Source organism: Cannabis sativa, chromosome 4 (genome assembly GCF_029168945.1).
Source record: "Cannabis sativa cultivar Pink pepper isolate KNU-18-1 chromosome 4, ASM2916894v1, whole genome shotgun sequence".
Taxonomy (NCBI): domain Eukaryota; kingdom Viridiplantae; phylum Streptophyta; class Magnoliopsida; order Rosales; family Cannabaceae; genus Cannabis; species Cannabis sativa.
In genome coordinates this window covers 42,972,118-42,991,359 of record NC_083604.1, presented here as the reverse complement: position 1 = coordinate 42,991,359, position 19,242 = coordinate 42,972,118, and the positions used below count along the sequence as shown (strand labels likewise).

The 19,242-nt window shown below is 32.5% G+C and overlaps 1 protein-coding gene and 2 non-coding genes across 3 annotated transcripts; 1 reads left to right on the top strand and 2 right to left on the bottom strand.

Moving 5' to 3' along the window:
* Positions 1 to 678: 678 nt before the first annotated feature.
* Positions 679 to 1,731, bottom strand: LOC133036941 (uncharacterized). Its single transcript, XM_061113720.1, has one exon. The coding sequence runs from the start codon at positions 1,729 to 1,731 to the stop codon at positions 679 to 681; it is 1,053 nt and encodes a 350-aa protein (XP_060969703.1).
* A 301-nt stretch (positions 1,732 to 2,032) lies between these two features.
* Positions 2,033 to 2,139, top strand: LOC133037583 (small nucleolar RNA R71). Its single transcript, XR_009687675.1, has one exon. It is a non-coding gene; the product is annotated as a small nucleolar RNA R71 (small nucleolar RNA).
* A 6,630-nt stretch (positions 2,140 to 8,769) lies between these two features.
* Positions 8,770 to 8,877, bottom strand: LOC133037593 (small nucleolar RNA R71). Its single transcript, XR_009687683.1, has one exon. It is a non-coding gene; the product is annotated as a small nucleolar RNA R71 (small nucleolar RNA).
* Between the last annotated feature and the right edge of the window lie 10,365 nt (positions 8,878 to 19,242).

Genomic DNA, 19,242 nt, shown 5'->3' with positions numbered 1-19,242 from the left:
CTTTGATATCAGCAAACGTCCAACCTATCGCAAGTTTGTATTTTCGCAGGAGCTCGAGTAACTGCAATTCTTGAGAAAGTTGAAGGTCGGACGAGATGATAACTGGAAAGGTTTGGCCATCTCCCAGAAAAACATGTTTCAAACCCTTTGGAAGTTGGTTCAGTTATTGGGAGGTTCTTCGACAGAAGCTTTTAGCATTTCCCTCTCACGAGGTAATGCTTCAAAGTGTGGCTTCCAAAATTTCTTCCCTCTGTTTTGTGTGTCCAATTGATCATCGGTAGCAAGAGCGGACTCAACAAAACTGGGATTTTCATTTTCAAGGCGAGAGAGGAGTTCATCAAGATTAATGAAATTTCTTTGCAATTGAATCTCTTCAGAAACAAGATTGTCAATCATGAATGTTTGATGACATTCTTCATCCTCTTGAAGTTGTTTCCCAATGTGAAAAATGTTGACCTCAAGTGTCATATTTCCAAATGATATTTTCATTAGACCATTACGACAATTGATCAAAGCATTTGCAGTGGCAAGGAATGGTCTTCCAAGGATGATGGGAATTTTGGATTCCATGTTGACCACAGATTGAGTATCTAGAACAAGGAAGTCCATGGGATAATAGAATTTCTCAATTTGAACAAGAACATCCTCAACGATACCCCGAGGCTTTTTGATAGAGCTTCAAGAAGTCTGCAAAGACAAATCGTATGTTGGCTTCATTTCTCCAAGACCAAGTTGCGAGTACACAGAGTAAGGCATGAGATTCACACTCGCGCCAAGGTCAAGCAAAGCTTGGCTGACTTCATGAGTCCCAATTTGGCATGAAATGGTGGGACAACCAGGATCTTTGTATTTTGGCAGTGTCTTTTGTTCGACCACCGCACTCACTTGTTCAGTCAAGAAAGCAGTCTTCTTGACATGGTGCTTTCTCTTAGCAGTGCACAAGTCCTTGATGATTTTGGCATAAGCTGGCACTTGTTTTATGATGTGAAGCAAAGGAAGATTAATCTTCACTTGTGTCAAGGGTTCAAGGAGTTCAGCTCGGTTTTCAGGAGTTTTCCCAATAGGTCTAAGAGCCTGGGGAAATGGTACTTTTGCTTGAGCATTTATCGGTGCACTGTCAGGGGCAACTTTTGAATTTGAAGTAGTGGTTTTGATGGATGGATCTTCCAAAGCTTTACCACTTCTTGTTGTGATGGCGTTAACCCCTATAACGATGGAATCATTAGAGGTGGAGATTTCAGCCATGTGTTGCCCTTGTGCATTAAATTGAGGCTGGGAAGGAAGTCTGCCTTTCTCAAAAATAGCCAAGGATGCGGTCAATTTTGAAAATTGACTTTTTATTTCTTGGACATCTTCCTTTAATTGGCGATTGATTTTAGCTTGTTCCTCAATGAATGCATGAATAGTGCTTTCAAGGGAGTTCCCTTGTTGTTGAGCATTGTATTGAGGCGTAGGATATGCCTTTGGAGGTTGAGCTTGATGCTCATTTCTCCATTGTCCTCCAGATGTTTGAGCTTGGTTAGAGTTATCTCTCCAACTGAAATTCAGGTGGTTTCTCCAACCAGGGTTGTACGTATGGGAGAATGGCTTGTTATATTGCCCTAAGGCATTGCATTGCTCCTCATGAACCCCCTTTATTTCTTTGTAAACTAAGCAGTCCTTAGCTAAATGCCCATTTTCTCCACAAACGAAACAAGGTTCGAGTGGTCTGGATTGTGCTTGGGCAACCATGCACCCTTTTTGGCCATCTTCAGTTGTAAGGATTTAAATTTGCTTTTTTAAAGATTCGACTTGGGCCTTTAAGCTGTCCTCTTCCCGAAGTTGGTAAATCCCAGCTGGTCGATTTCTGTTGGTGCTTTCAGCAGCACTTAGACCAGTCCATGTGTGAGATTTTTCAGCAAGTTCAATGAGAAACTCAAGAGCTTCTTCGGGTTCCTTTTGAAGGAACTCACTGTTGCACATCATTTCTACGAACTGGCGCTCACGACTTGTGAGGCCTTCATAGAAGTAGCTGACGATGCGCCAACTCTCGTACCCGTGGTGTGGACACTGACTTAAGAGATCTTTAAATCTCTCCCAAACTTGATAGAACGTTTCATTGTCTTTTTGGGAAAATGTTGAGATTTGTCTTTTCAAACTGTTGGTCTTATGGACAGGGAAATATTTAACAAAAAATGTTTTGGTCATTTCTTCCCATGTTCCGATAGACCTAGATCTCAAAGAATACAACCAACTTTTAGCTTTATCCTTCAAGGAGAAGGGAAAAAACTTTAAGCGTGGGCAAAGATCATTGATGGTTGCCTCTGGCCATAAAAAAGTGTCAACAACTTCCTCAAATTCCCTAATATGCACATATGGATTTTCATTTTCTATTCCATGAAAAGTTGGCAAAAGTTGAATAATGCCGGGTTTGACACCAAGACTTGGCATATTAGGTGGAAATATGAAGCATGATGGTATGGAAGTTTGGGTGGGGTGAAGGTAATCATTAAGTGTTCTCTGTTGTATTTCATTATTATTATTCATTGCGAAAGGATTACCGATTATCGTGTGAATGGGAGAAGGAGTAGTGGATGGATTGGATGAAGTTTCACTAGAAGTGGTTTCGTCAGAAGAAGAGTTACTCATCCACTCTTGTTTGCTTTTTTTTAAAAAAATATATTTAATTCTTTTTTTTTTTGTTCAACTTGTTCCCAGGTTACTTTGGAGGTTTTTAGAATGATCATTCACAACTTACTAGAACTCCCCGGGGTTACCAGGTAAGTGTGAAGGGTTCACTAACCTTTTCGACCAAAGACCTTTCTAAGCAAAAATGAGTTGCTTATTTTTGATAAAACAAGGTTGTTTTTGTTATAGTAAATAACACAAAAATATAATATTACAATGATTAACACAAAAATGTTCCCAGGCCAATTGGAAAGGTTGCCAAGGTACCGCTTCGTCCCAACCTTGCCTAGACAGAACCGAGGTTCCCAGGTAAGGTGGAGGGTACACTAACACAAACCTTATTTAAAAACCAATCTTTCTAGACAGAACAATCTTGGTTTGTGTCATATACAATATTACACTGTTGTACCAAATACTAAGCGTTTTATGAAGGAGTTTTTATAACTTACTTTCTTTTTTTTTTTTTTTGTATTTTATGATTTTTTAGAGGACTTAAATGCTGTGAGTTTTAAGAAAAAGACAAATAAAACACTAATGAAAAAAAAGAAAACAATAACTAAAAGATAGTATAAACAATCACACTAAACAAAAATTAAAGTAAAAAAATAAAAAAATCAATAAATAAAGGGAATAGACTTTTTTTTTCAAGAAATCATTTCTGATAAGGAAGATCGGATAAAACCGCAACCTTAGAGCATACTTTGAATTCTTGGTAATGTTTTTTTTTTACAAATATTTATACAACATAAGACAATATTCACAAGAAAATAAAATGTAACAAAAAAAAGTTACTAACCTCTTGATTGTAGATTTCACTAGCTTTCGAAAAATTACCTCCCCGGCAACGGCGCCAAAATTTGTTTAACGCCCAAAATGTGACTTCTATTAGCGGTGGTTGTAGTATAGATCGGGCGGTCGATTCCACAGGGAGGTGATTATAGACAAAAGCGTTAGGAGAAAAATAAAAAAAAAAACAAAAGGTTAATAATAAGTGATAATAGTAACAAATGATTTTGTGATTTTTGTTTTGGTAATAAATATTAAAGGAAAGCAAATAAAGGTGTAATCAATAATAAAAGAGAGAAAAGCTTCAAGAATCATCTAAATGCTTGTTTAGCTATTTTGTACTTTTGATTCACTAAGTTGACACAAATGATGTAACATTAAAGTTCATTATATTTTGAGTATACAAGTTCTTAAAAATAAAAGAAATAATTTAATCTTATGTAGAACCTAGAAATGACATTATACATCAAGCAACAATATTATTTTTACTAAATAGTAACACATAGAAAGAGCATGACTAATCCTATATATCTTTAGTAAAAATAATGACAAAGAGATGGAGGTGGAGGTGATAGTGAAGGAAATGAACATTAATATTACTTTTATTAATTTTTAGACACATAGGGAGAGCATGACTAAACCTATATATCATTTAACAAAAAGTAAATAAAAATGAACATAAAAGATAGAAATGAGCAATACTACCATTACTATAATCACTAAATAAAAATATATAGAAAGAGCATGACTAAGTTTATACATATATTTGGTATATAATAGAATAGATAGTATAGATGGAAGAAGAACATAAAAATAAAAGTGGAATATCAACTTGCATTACTCAAATAAATATTACAACAAAAAGTAAATCAAAGATACAAAATAACCTCACTTTGCATATGGAATCATCCCTAACCTTCCAAGGAAGATTAGGCCATTATGCTAATCATTCTCATAAAATTTCTAAAGAGAAAAGATGAGAAAAAAGTTGAGAGAATTTTGCTATAGTTTTTCTACACTAAAAATTACACACCAAAAATTACTAAAATGAGCTCCTATTTATAGAGCCATAAAATGACTAAAAATAAATAAATAAAAATTTGGGATTATAAAATAAATATTAAGATTAAATTTGACATTTCAAATCAAAAATAAAATTAATATTATTTTTGTTATCATTGTGATTTTGACTTCTACTCTTTGGATGAAGGTTGAGTGTGGAAGAGGAAAATAGGGTTGATGATGACCTAGACTTATCATCATTGCATCACATGCTTTGGAAGAGACAAAATTGATGATGAGCTTCATGGGTTAGGCTTAACCTTTTTGGGTTGGGTTGCTTTGGACTTCAACAAAAATGCCATTTTTTTCTTCATTTCTTTTCAACTTTGCTCCTTCCTCTTTCTTTCAACAAAAATATACTTTAATTCCTACAAGAAAGACATAAACTGAATCAAAATCAAATATTTTCATTTATAAAATATATTACAATAATTTCATGAAAATATCAATTAAATCTCAATTTATTTTATCATTTAAAATAAATAAAAGTGTATTTTTAACCACTAATCAATAATCCATCCATCCACTGTTGTACTATGCATAATTATTACTATGTTTGTAAAATCTAATTTATTAGTAATAAATATAAAAACATTAACTCTAAAAATATAAAACTCTTGAACTTGGCTAAATTAGCATTACATGGATATATTAGCAAATTGTTTTAAAAATATAAGCACAATTAACAGTGAAGGGGACTATTTACAACCATTTATATCTTACTATTGTAAAATTGTCTTAATAGTGTTTATATTCAATTTTGAGTATTTTACCCTTCTCATCTAAATTTATGACAAACTATTGTTGGAATTATTTTACCAGGATCTTAGATCTACTCACAAGTATGTTTATTAACATCCTAAATATGAACTTTCTAAAACGATGAAATAAACACGTATAAAGTTTAAGAAACCTTACATTGGGTGCAGCGAAATTAAATGACTCCTTCCGTTCAGATCTCTAACCCTTGTATCCTTTCTGTAGCAGAGTATTATCAAGATCTGAACCTGGATTTCTTTCTCTGAATCCTTGATGCTGAAACTCCTTTGCTGATGATCTTTCTTCACGATCTTCCTCACTGTGATTGAGGTATTGCTTGCTGTGTGTGGGCACTACTCTAATCACTACGGTAATTTCGAAATTCTAAGGAAGAAGAGAGAGAGAGAGTGGCGGCCAAGGTAGAGAGAGAAAGGCTCACGTTTTCTGATTCAGAAGTGTAATTTTCCTGAAGCCTTCACTATCTATTTATAGCATTCCACTAGGGTTAGGTTTGAATTATTTGGCATTAAAATAATGAAAAAATCATTTTAAAATGCCTACAAAAGTGGCCGGCCATGGCTTGATGGATTTGGGCCTTGCTTTTTGCAATTTTGCAATTTTAACACTTTTGTATCTGATTTTCTCAAAAATGCTAATTTTCTAATTCAACCATTTAAATGCCAATTCTAACTATTTAATAACTATAAATAATCATTAAGTAATATTGTCATTTATCATATTTATTAATTGAACCATACAAAGTATCATAATTAATAAATATGCCCCTATTAACTCTTTCTTTACAATTTCGCCCTTACTTAGTGAAAATTTCACAAATAGACATAGTCTAATTTGTGAATTATAATTGATTAATCAAAACCAATTACATGAGTCTTACAAACAATATTATCTCAACTAGTGTGGGGACCATGGGTCTATATAACTGAGCTTCCAATAAGTAGATCAAGAATTTAGAACTAAAATTCACTAACTTATTAATTCATCGTTGAATCCACGCATAGAACTTACAATTGCACTCTCAGTATATAGAATGCTCTATATGTTCCACCATATAGACGCATCATTAGTTATCCACTGTTATAATCCTAATGTGATCAATGATCCTCTATATGAATGATCTACACTGTAAAGGGATTAGATTACCGTAACACCCTACATGTATTTTATCCTTAAAACACTTGACCCCGTATAAATGATATTTCAGCTTACGTGAAATGAGTACTCCACCATTTATGTTCGTTTGGTCAAGCTCGAAGGAGATCATCCTTTGCTTACTATTCGCCAGATAGAAGCTATAGATTCTATGTTTATGCTAGCGCTCCCACTCAATTGCACTACCGTGTTCCCGAAATGTACGTATCACCCTGACCTAAAAGTAGGCTTAACTAACAAATCAAAGAACACGAATAGCCTTTCAAGATTGAGCCTAATCATAAGAACATTTGATCTAGGATCAACTTGGCGATATTGACTTGAATAGATTTTACCGTAAGTTTAATTAAATCTAAGTCAAAGTTCAATATCTGTTAGGCTAAAATTAGTCTAAGTTTCGGGTCGTATTTTCAGTTAGTTTTCACTCTTTGTTTCTAGTTTTAGGGCTATTTTACGCTTGATTCTTTTGTTTCAGGTCCTTGGGTGTTTAAAGAAAGTATGTACAAGAATTGAGGAAAAGTGGTGAAAGAATCGAGAAGAAAAAAACCAAAGTTTGTGTCGTCGCTCGTTCCGCCGCAACCTGGAACATGCCGATCGCGACCGGGAACATGCCGCCGCGGCGGGAACATGCCGATCGCGACGGAACTCGCGAGAGGATCTCGAAGTTTCAAAGTTTAACCCCGTCGCGATGGGGGCTTTGCTAGTCGCGACGGGGACCCCAGTGACGGGATTTTTGGGCAGTTTCGTAATTTCACGAATTTTAAAGATGAGAATTGGTTTAAATAGTGAGGGTTCGTGAAAATTAGGGATTATTGAGAATTGGAACCCTAGAAACAAAGGAGGAGGCTAGAAGAGCGGCTTGTGGCGACCCGGATCAATTGCTTCAACTAGTTCTTTCTTTTCTCTTTAATTTTTCTATGTTCTTTTCTATTTCAATGTTAATTATGGATTTGATTATGGATGTTTTGAACTAAACTCCTATTTAGGGAGAATGATGAATGTTGTTTAAGTTTTTCCTAGTTAATGAATAATTGCCATTCCTCCATCTTGATTGTGAACACTATTCATATTTGTGTTTAATTTCCATGTGCAAGATTGATCACCTTTTACATGTTTTATGATCTCAATTCGAAATCTGAAAAGTGAGAATTGAGAATGCTAAAATTGGATAGTCTAGGTTTTGATGTGAAACGAAAGTATTTACATAGCCTTTGTGACATTTAGATTATTGCTTAATGCTGATTTCATGTTAATTTAATTAAGAGATTAATTAGAGAGCATGAGATTTAGAACCTAGAAGATCTGAAAAGAGCTAGGTTAATTTATAATCTGTCATTCACTTCAAGAGAAGGATAGCAATTAGACATTAACATTGGTAACTTAACAACATGATTCGTCTCCCTATTCTCTCATCTTGATTAATATTCACTTGTTTCTTTAAGTTTCTTGAATTTCTTTCTTCCTTTTTTAATCATAAATACTTTTGATTTGCCAAATAGAATTATAAGTATAGTTTAGTAGTAATTAATCCAATTCCCTGTGGTTCGACCTCACTTGCGTGAGTATACTACTTGATTGCGTGCACTTGCGTAGTAATTAATAATTTTCGCAACAAGTTTTTGGCGCCGTTGCCGGGGAATTGTATAAAGATTAATATTACCCAAAATTATACTAACTTCTACTTTGGTTTATTTTTCTTGCTAATTACTAATCTTTTTCTTGCAATATTTTCTTTATCTATTTCAGGAATCCTAGTGTATGCGCCGTCAAGGACAAGCAGTCATATTACCAGTTGATCCTGAAATCGAGAAAACTTGTAGGAGAAACCGAAAGAACAAGAGGCAAGAAAGAGTTTCAGCAATTGCTGAAACAACAGAAATCATGGCTGCTAATGTGAATGCGAATGTTGTAAATAACGGCAATAATGGTGGTGCCGTGGAAGACCAAGCTAATGGCCGTAGCTTGAGAGATTACATTCTCCCTACTCTGACGGGAGTGCAGTCATGTATCAGGCCACCGGTAGTGGATGCAAACAACTTCGAGATCAAACCTCGCCATACTTCAAATGGTACAAGCCTTCGCTCGGTTGGTGGCCTCCCTTCTGAAGATCCTAATCTGCATCTCTCGAACTTCATGGAACTTTGTGAGACTTTTAAAGTCAATGGAGTTAGTGATGATGCCATTCGTTTGAGACTGTTTCCATTCTCACTTAGAGAAAGAGCCAAGAGTTGGTTAATCTCCTTGCCACCAAATTCCATAGCAACATGGACAGACTTAGCAACTAAATTTCTGTCTAAGTTCTTTCCCCCAAGAAAGTCCGCTAAGCCGCGAGGAGAGATCAACAATTTCTGTCAACAAGAGAATGAGTCTCTCTATGAGTCTTGGGAGAGGGTTCAAGGACTTAATCAGAAAGTGTCCTCATCATGGTATTGAGAAGTGGATGCTGGTTCATAATTTCTATAACGGGTTGGTTGGTAACACTAGAACTCTAATAGATGCAGCAGCTGGCGGAGCCTTTATGAGAAAGAGTGCTAATGAGGCGTATGATCTATTGGAGGAGATGGCTCTAAACAACCAGCAGTGGCCAACTGAAAGGAGTCAATCTAAGAAGGTAGCTGGTGTGTTAGAGGTTGATGCCATTACAAAGCTGACAGCTCAGGTTGAGGCCCTAACAAAGCTGATCGCAGTGCAAGCCAAACAAGCTCAAGTGGTTTGTGAGATATGTGGAGGTCCCCATCACTTTTCTGAGTGTCAGGCAGATGTGGATGATTTGCCAATGGATCAAGCAAAAGCCATTGGAAACTATTCCCAAAACAATAATTATGGGCACAACCAACAGGGGTTCTACCAGCAGAGAAACCAGCCCCAACAAAACCAACAACAGCTGCAACAACAAAGTTCTAGTGGAGGCTCCACTATCCAAGCTGATTTATTGCTCCAATTCATGATGGAAACTAGAGCCTCTATTAAAACTCTAGAAACTAAAATGGAACAATTGGCTACTCAAGTGGAAAAACAAGCTCAAGGAAATTCGCCTAGCACTAATGATGCAAAAGGAAGAGAACAATGTAAAGCAATTTCCTTAAGGAGTGGAAAGAAATATGATGGGCTCCGAGATGATACAACCAAAGGATGAAGAGATTAAAGATCAAACAAGACCAACTCAAGCATCATCGTATAAGAAGATTACCGATAGTCCAACACCACCACAACAAGTCTCCACCAATCAATATTGATCATCATGTGAAAATACCCTATCCTCAAAGACTCCGAAAGACCAATCTAGACAAGCAGTTCACAAAATTTCTAGAGGTCTTCAAAAGATTACACATCAACATTCCTTTTGCCGAAGCCTTGGAACAAATGCCCCGTTATGTGAAGTTCATGAAGGAGATATTGTCTAAGAAGAGAAAATTGGAGGACTATGAAACAGTGGCATTAACTGAGGAGTGTAGCGCCATTTTGCAAAAGAAACTACCGCCCAAGCTTAAAGATCCGGGTAGTTTCAATATTCCATGCTCTATAGGGGGTTCGGTGGAAACTAAAGCTCTATGTGATCTGGGAGCAAGCATTAATCTAATGCCCTTGTCTGTCTTCAAAAGGCTAGGATTGGGAAAAGCAAAGCCCACAACAGTGACTTTACAACTAGCGGATCATTCTTTGACTCATCCTCGTGGGATAATTGAAGATGTACTGGTGAAGGTTGGTAAGTTTATCTTCCCTGCTGATTTCCTAATTCTTGATATGGAGGAAGATTCAACTATTCCCATTATTTTGGGAAGACCATTCTTAGCCACAGGCCGAGCATTAATAGATGTTCAAAAGGGAGAGTTAAAGTTGAGAGTGCAAGATGAAGAGGTCAATTTTAATGTTTTTGCCCCAACCGACATTCCTACCTGTTGCAAGATTGAGATGGTGAAGGGTTCTTTTGTTAAAGCTGATAAGAAGAAAACAAAGCCTAAAGAGCGACTTCGAACGATTCGGCATCATTGGAAAAGATTGATGTGTGGTAGTTCTGAAGGTGAGCTTACTCTTGTGCGAAACTCTGAAATCAACACGATTGGTGGTAAATTTTCTTCATTTAATACGAGGGCTCTTTTGGATGAAAAGGGTCCGCCCAACCCCTTCTGATGGGGGTTCAGGTAAGTCCTTCTCACCTTGAGTATAATAGCACATTGGGGACAATGTCATATTTAGTTTGGGGGGAGAGACTTAAAATTTTTAAATTCTGCACTTTAATTTCTGCATTTTAATTATCTATTTTAGTTTTTTTTATTTTAGTTAAGGAATGGCAATAAGCTTGACGATAGTTGTATACTGCTGATTAGTGTGATGTGGTCTGAAATTATAAAATAACTGTGTGCTTGATTATGCTAACTCTTTGGATTAGTTTGGATGCTTAGGAACCTGTGTTTATCTGTAAATACTCAATTTGTGAAAATTGTTATAATTGTTTTACGATGGGTTGTGGTAAGATTGACATGATAGCTTAGAACTTGCATGTTTATTCTTTTGAGACGAAATCCTTGATAGTGTTCAATTAGAATATGACTTAGGCATTTGTTGGATAGTTTGAGCCTTTCAAGCCTACCGTAATAAGATGTATCCCTAGTTAACCTTTTGAGCCTAAACCTGCTATGTTTTTCACCCATCGATTTAAAAAAAAAAATTGCAACCACACTATTAATTTTTCTTCACCATTTTATCCATGATATCATAAGCTACATAATTAGTTTGGGGGAGGATAAACATTTAGTGTGAGGAAATAGTGAGAGGGAGAAAAACTTGTAAGATTGAGAAGAAAAAAAAAATGTGTAATTCAATGTCACTGAAAAAAAAATGGAATATGATGAAAAAAAACACAATAAAAAGTAAAAATATGTGTGAAAAAAAAAAGAGAAATTTTTTTTCAGTGATGTTGAAAAATAATAGAGATGTCTTCTATCAATCTTGGTAAATTCGGGAATATTATGGGATCTTAGAAAAAAGAAAAGTAAGAAGCTTGTGGGTTCTGTTTGTGTGCTTATGATATCTTGAGCCAAAATTGTCTTTTGCCTATCCCTGAATATCTGAGCCATATTACCCAAAGCCTTGAAAAGACCTAATGATTCCAAAGAATACTGTCAACATTAGTGGAGAAAGGTAAGCATGCAAGCTTATGAATTATCGGCCGTGAACTGTTGGAAAGAGTAAAACTTTTATAGCAATGTTTCACATTTGAATAAATTTTTGCAGTTGTACATAGTGTTATAAATTGAGCATCTGAGTTAATTGTTAGAGTTAGTAGGATCGAAATTCTAGTTTATGCAAGGAAGAAAACAGAGCATGAGTCAGCAGCGTAGTGATTATCTGACAGCGTAGTTAGTTTTTTTTTACCTTACTCGGGGGCGAGTAAGAATCTAGTTTGGGGGAATTTGTTAGGCTAAAATTAGTCTAAGTTTCGGGTCGTATTTTCAGTTCGTTTTCACTCTTTGTTTCTAGTTTTAGGGCTATTTTACGCTTGATTCTTTTGTTTCAGGTCCTTGGGTGTTTAAAGAAAGTATGTACAAGAATTGAGGAAAAGTGGTGAAAGAATCGAGAAGAAAAAAACCAAAGTTTGTGTCGCTGCCTGTTCCAGTCGCAACTGGGAACATGCCAGTCGCGACTGGGAACATGTCGGGCCGCGGGATCCGGGAACATGCCCGTCGCGACGGGAACTGGCAGAGAGGATCTCGAAGTTTCAAAGTTTAACCCCGTCGCGATGGGGGCTTTGCTAGTCGCGACGGGGACCCCAGTGACGGGATTTTTGGGCAGTTTCGTAATTTCACGAATTTTAAAGATGAGAATTGGTTTAAATAGTGAGGGTTCGTGAAAATTAGGGATTATTGAGAATTGGAACCCTAGAAACAAAGGAGGAGGCTAGAAGAGCGGCTTGTGGCGACCCGGATCAATTGCTTCAACTAGTTCTTTCTTTTCTCTTTAATTTTTCTATGTTCTTTTCTATTTCAATGTTAATTATGGATTTGATTATGGATGTTTTGAACTAAACTCCTATTTAGGGAGAATGATGAATGTTGTTTAAGTTTTTCCTAGTTAATGAATAATTGCCATTCCTCCATCTTGATTGTGAACACTATTCATATTTGTGTTTAATTTCCATGTGCAAGATTGATCACCTTTTACATGTTTTATGATCTCAATTCGAAATCTGAAAAGTGAGAATTGAGAATGCTAAAATTGGATAGTCTAGGTTTTGATGTGAAACGAAAGTATTTACATAGCCTTTGTGACATTTAGATTATTGCTTAATGCTGATTTCATGTTGATTTAATTAAGAGATTAATTAGAGAGCATGAGATTTAGAACCTAGAAGATCTGAAAAGAGCTAGGTTAATTTATAATCTGTCATTCACTTCAAGAGAAGGATAGCAATTAGACATTAACATTGGTAACTTAACAACAGGATTCGTCTCCCTATTCTCTCATCTTGATTAATATTCGCTTGTTTCTTTAAGTTTCTTGAATTTCTTTCTTCCTTTTTTAATCATAAATATTTTTGATTTGCCAAATAGAATTATAAGTATAGTTTAGTAGTAATTAATCCAATTCCCTGTGGTTCGACCTCACTTGCGTGAGTATACTACTTGATTGCGTGCACTTGCGTAGTAATTAATAATTTTCGCAACAATATCGGTCCCTTCCGATGCATACTCCATGCATCCAACTTGAGCTTTACTTTAACCAATGTTCTGGAAAGAACATAGCATTTCTCCAAATGCAAGTAAACTCTTGTTGTTATCATATCAGTAAAACCCCTGTGTCTGATAAATCTAGCAAACTTTATTCACATAGTCATGTTTACTTTCCAATGTGATGACAACACAATAAACAGGATCAAGTAGTTGGAAATTATTTTACCAGGATCTTAGATCTACTCACAAGTATGTTTATTAACACCCTAAATATGAACTTTCTAAAACGATGAAATAAACACATATAAAGTTTAGGAAACCTTACATTGGGTGCAGCGGAATATAATGACTCCTTCCGTTCAGATATCTAGCCCTTGATTCCTTTCTGTAGCAGAGCATTATCAATATCTGAACCTGGATCTCTTTCTCTGAATCTTTGATGCTGAAACTCCTTCTTGCTGAAAGTCTTTCTTCACGATCTTCCTCACTATGATTGAGGTATCACTTGCTGTGTGTGGGCACTACTCTCACACTAAGAATTTCGAAATTGAAGAGGGAAGGAGAAAGAGAAGGGTCAGCCAAAGATAGGGAGAGAGAAGGCTCAGTTTTTTCTGAATCAGAAAGTGTAGAAATTTAAGTGTAAATTTCCTGAAGCCTTCACTATCTATTTATAGCATTCCACTAGGGTTAGGTTTGAATTATTTGGCATTAAAATAATGAAAAAATCAGTTTAAATTTCCTACAAAAGTGGCCGGCCCTATACTAGTGGATTTGGGCCTCACTTTTTGCAATTTTTGCAGTTTTACCTTTTCTGCATCTGATTTTCTCAAAAATGCCAATTTTCTAATTCAACCATTTAAATGCCAATTCTAACTATTTAATAACTATAAATAATTATTAAATAATATTGTCATTTATCATATTTATTAATTGAACCATACAAAGTATCATAATTAACAAATATGCCCCTATAAACTCTTTCTTTACAATTTCGCCCTTACTTAGTGAAAATTTACAAATAGACATAGTCTAAATTGAGAATTATAATTGATTAATCAAAACCAATCACATGAGTCTTACAAGCAATATTATCTCAACTAGTGCGGGGACCATGGGTCTATATAACCGAGCTTCCAATAAGTAGATCAAGAATTTAGCACTAAAATTCACTAACTTATTAATTCTTCGTTGAATCCACGCATAGAACTTAGAATTGCATTCTCAGTATATAGAATGCTCTATATGTTCCACCATATAGATGCATCATTAGTTATCCATTGTTATAATCCTAATGTGATCAATGATCCTCTATATGAATGATCTACACTGTAAAGGGATTAGATTACCGTTACACCCTACAATGTATTTATTCCTTAAAACACTTGACCCCGTATAAATGATATTTCAGCTTATGTGAAATGAGTACTCCACCATTTATGTTCGTTTGGTCAAGCTCGAAGGAGATCATCCTTTGCTTACTATTCGCCAGATAGAAGCTATAGATTCCATGTTTATGCTAGCGCTCCCACTCAATTGCACTACCGTGCTCCCAAAATGTACGTATCACCCTGACCTAAAAGTAGGCTTAACTAACAAATCAAAGAACACGAATAGCCTCTCGAGATTGAGCCTAATCATAACAGGATTAAGATCATTTGATCTAGGATCAACTAGGCGATATTGACTTGAATAGATATTACGATAAGTTTAATAAATCTAAGTCAAAGTTCAATATCGGTCCCTTCCGATGCATACTCCATGCATCCAACCTGAGCTTTACTTTAACCAATGCTCTGGAAAGAACATAGCACTTCTCCAAATGCAAGTAAACTCTGTTGTAGATTATCATATCAGTAAAACCCTGTGTCTGATAAATATAGGAAACTTTATTCACATAGTCATGTTTACTTTCCAATGTGTTGACGACACAATAAACAGGATCAAGTATGTGAAAAGGGTTTCAGATGAATTCATACATTATATACATATAATCATGAAATAAATCATGTGAACCATGCAACATTAAATGTTATTTCTGATCTATATTAATAAGTAAATTTGATTATATTGAAATGAGTTTTATTTAGGGCATAAAACCCAACACAAGTATGTGAAAAGGGTTTAAGATGAATTTATAAATCAAATAGACAAGCAATTGATAAAGTGAACCAAAACATATACAAATGAATGAAAAATATTTCTGTTTCTTTATTAATGTTGAATAAAATAGATTACATTGAAATTGAGTTTTATTTAGGGCATAAAATCTAACAACTATTTCATTTATCTTTATTATTATAACTTTTTGTTTATAGATTATTATTATATCATTTATCTTACTACTATTGTAAAAGTATTTTATTAGTGTCTATATTAACTATTTTACTTTTATCATCTAACTAGTAAATGTAATTGTGTTTTACATAACGCGGTTATACAATAGAACTAGGGAATTATTCCGCGCTTCGCGCGGTTTTTTATAATAATGGTAATACTTTTAGTGTGCTAAATTATTGTACAAAAAATGATGATATAGTATAAATATGACATTGTATTGTGAGAATTATAAAAATTTTGAATTTTTTAAAATAAACTTAAAGAACTAATTTACGCTTCAGGCGATCTTGTAATCTTTTTAGTTTGCTTAATTATTGCACCAAAAAAGTGATATCACATATGGCAATACATTTTTCGTCTGCAAAAATATACAATTCTTTTTCTTCATCATGATCATAATAATAAATGCCAAAAATAGTATACAAATCTTACAACAAAAATTATGTTGTTGAGAATAAAGAGAATAACCATAACTAAGAACCTCAAATTAAGAATAGTGGCGAGCTGCTTTCAATGAGCAAAATAAAAAAAACAATCCAATCAAGCACACACAAACACTAAATAAACTCATAAACCTCACAATAAAAATATAAAACTCTTCATAAAAAAAAATATTAGTTAATTAAAAAAAGAAACAAAAAAAAAACAAACAAAGAAGTCTATCATAATTGAGCTTCATGAACTCAAAATCATATTCTTTCACTAATTAAAAACTTACGCCAGTATCTATTTTTATTTTTTTCTTTTAAATACTAAATATATATTTGTTAATTATTATTAGAAATAGAATATAAATTTGCAAATAAACTATGCATTAAAAATATTAATTAATACACATTTAATTACACCGTTAATATAATTATATTATAATTACCATAAATATCTATCTAATATAATTGTGAAAGTATCATCTATATATATTAATAACACATAAACTATATATAATAAATAGAATGTATACATGTTTACATATAAAATATTATAATTATATATTATATATTATTATAACTACTATAACTCACAATATTAATTGTTAGCTTATTTAACTCTTAAGCTATTATGTTAATTTAAAATTAATTTATTATATGATTAATTTTTTTTCATTACTTATTGGTGCAGAACAATCATGTACTATTAATTTTTTATATTAGACTTTTCATATTTAGTTGATACACTTAATAAATAATAAAAACACTAGATTGTAAACACAATAAAAATTAAGAGATGGTAAGTATGTTACCTACATTAACTTTTTTAATGTATATTAATTATTTATTAAATTAGTTAACTGTTACAAAGAAGTATTTGTTAAAACATAAAATATAAAATAGTGAGACAAAAATATAGAATAAAATGTTTTTAGGATGTTAGTTCATTAATTATAATTGTGTGAGTCTTGTACGTGATTGATTAATAAGAAGCAGTTATATATAATTTTGAATACAAATAGATATTATACTTTACACAATTTTGATAAAACTATATATATATACTAGGTGATTGTTACGTGCCAAGCCACGTAGTGTTAGTTTTATTTAATATTTTAGTTTTTTATTTGAATTAATAATTAAAATAGTATAATTATTTGAACGATTTGTTTTATAAAAATAAAATATGTGTCAGTATATTTAGTAAGTAAAATATAGTTGTGTTATAATAATGTATGTTATTAATAGTAAAATGTACATTAATCTTCTAATTGAAAAAAAGTTCTATTATCTCATTTCATATCTAATAATAGCTACACAACTATATATTTATAGACTTTCACATTCTTTGCAAATTACTAATAAGCACCAATAATATTTTCATATTCTAATATTTTTCAACCTTCTCCTCTTGGTGGTAAAATTAAAAATAAAACTAAAAATAAGCACAAACATATAAGGTAAATACTAATTACAGCCCATTTTATCTTTTTTTTATTATTATTTTTTTAAGCCCAAGCTCAAAAATCTCTAAGCCAACACAATCAATCTTCTTTTATATTATCTTTTCTAAATATTTTATCTATATTTTTTTTTTTTAAAAAAATAAATAAAAAAATTATTAATATTCTCCCAAGATAGGTTTGTTAGAGAGATATGTGGCTAAGATGATTTTTTCAATTTAAAAAGAGATTATTAATATTTAAAAGATTATTTATTTAAAAGATTGTTTAATTTTTTGGGTTTAATTATTAACGGGAGATCAAACCTAATCGTTAAATTTAACAGAATATTCTTTTATTTTTAAGTATATTCTGTTAAACCAAGAATGTTAAACCAAGAAATGCCGTTAAATAGGCACTTTTAATATATAAAGATATATCTTTTTAATGATTTTAGTTAATTTGCCAAGCCTTACGCAAGAAAAAGAGAAAAGTTTATTAAGACTTTGTAACTATTGTAATTATAAAGTACTTTAAATGCTAATTTAATTCATTATAAAAACTCATATTGCCACCTCATTTTACAAACCACATTCATAAGGTATTGTAAATTATATATGGTAAATTAAGAATAAAAAATTAAAAAATTAAAAAAATTGAAAAATGAAAGAGTATGAAACAAACCTCTTAGATACTACTACACTTTTATATCTTTTTATAGACTATAGATATTACACATATTAGTTAGTAATGACCCATATAAAGTAACTCTTAAAAACTCTTTATTTATTTATCTATATATAGTACATATGTTATATTATATTTTTAATTTTTTTCTCAAAATTAAGAATGAAAAAGTATGAGAATATAACTTGTATATTTTTATCTTTCTTTTTTATTTATTAACAAACTAAAACCATCCTTAATTTTCTTTTTTATGGAATACCTATATTTAAATTTGTCACAATTTACTTACTTACAACTCTTTTCAATCCAAGTGATTATAACCAATTTTGATATTTATTTATTTATTCCAAAAATTAATATTCTTAATTTAGTCTCATACTCATAAAATGAATAAAAAATAATATAAATTTTAAAGTAAGCTTTTAATTTATTGAAGGACACATGAGCTCATATAGAATAAGACTATCCAATGTTACTCAAATTTTCTTAATATTTAAAATTAGGACACCTTACTAATTTTTATTGCTATTATTATTTATAGAAAATAAAATATTATGCATTAGCTATGTTGGAACAGATCAACAATCTGATACATCAAAACATATAGCAATTCTTTTTGAAAAATAAGAAGAAGAATACATACAATAATATTTCAAAAGTATACCAAACTCATGAATCATAAATTCACCTTCCTAATTTTATTAATTTGTTTAGAACAAAGCAAAAGTTGATAAAAATCAATAAGATGCTTGTGGACAAAAAAAAATATAGAAACACATATGTAACAATAAGGCGTTGGAGGGATTTGGCCAATATATGATGATATCCTTGTCAAGCTGCTCGAAGATTTGTAGAACTAATAGATTGCGTTGCGTTTAAAAATTCGACAATGATTGAGAAGCCTTGATGATTATTGAAGGAATTAGAATAATTGCGTGAAAAAGTCTTTAGTGATAGGAATAGTAAAGGAAAATAAGAAAAAAAAATGTATACAATAATATTTTTGTTTGGTCTTTGGTTGCAAGAATGTACACTATATACTATTTTTTGGAATGCGAGAAGTTATAAAATTAATGTAATAAATTTTAAAATTATTTCACGAGTTTAAATGGTACTAATTAAAAGAAAATAATAGATTAAATATATAATTAAATCTTTAAAAATTAAAGTAAATCTAGAAAATTGAGAAAAGAGAAATTGGAAAAAAAATGACATAGAAGTTGCCACATC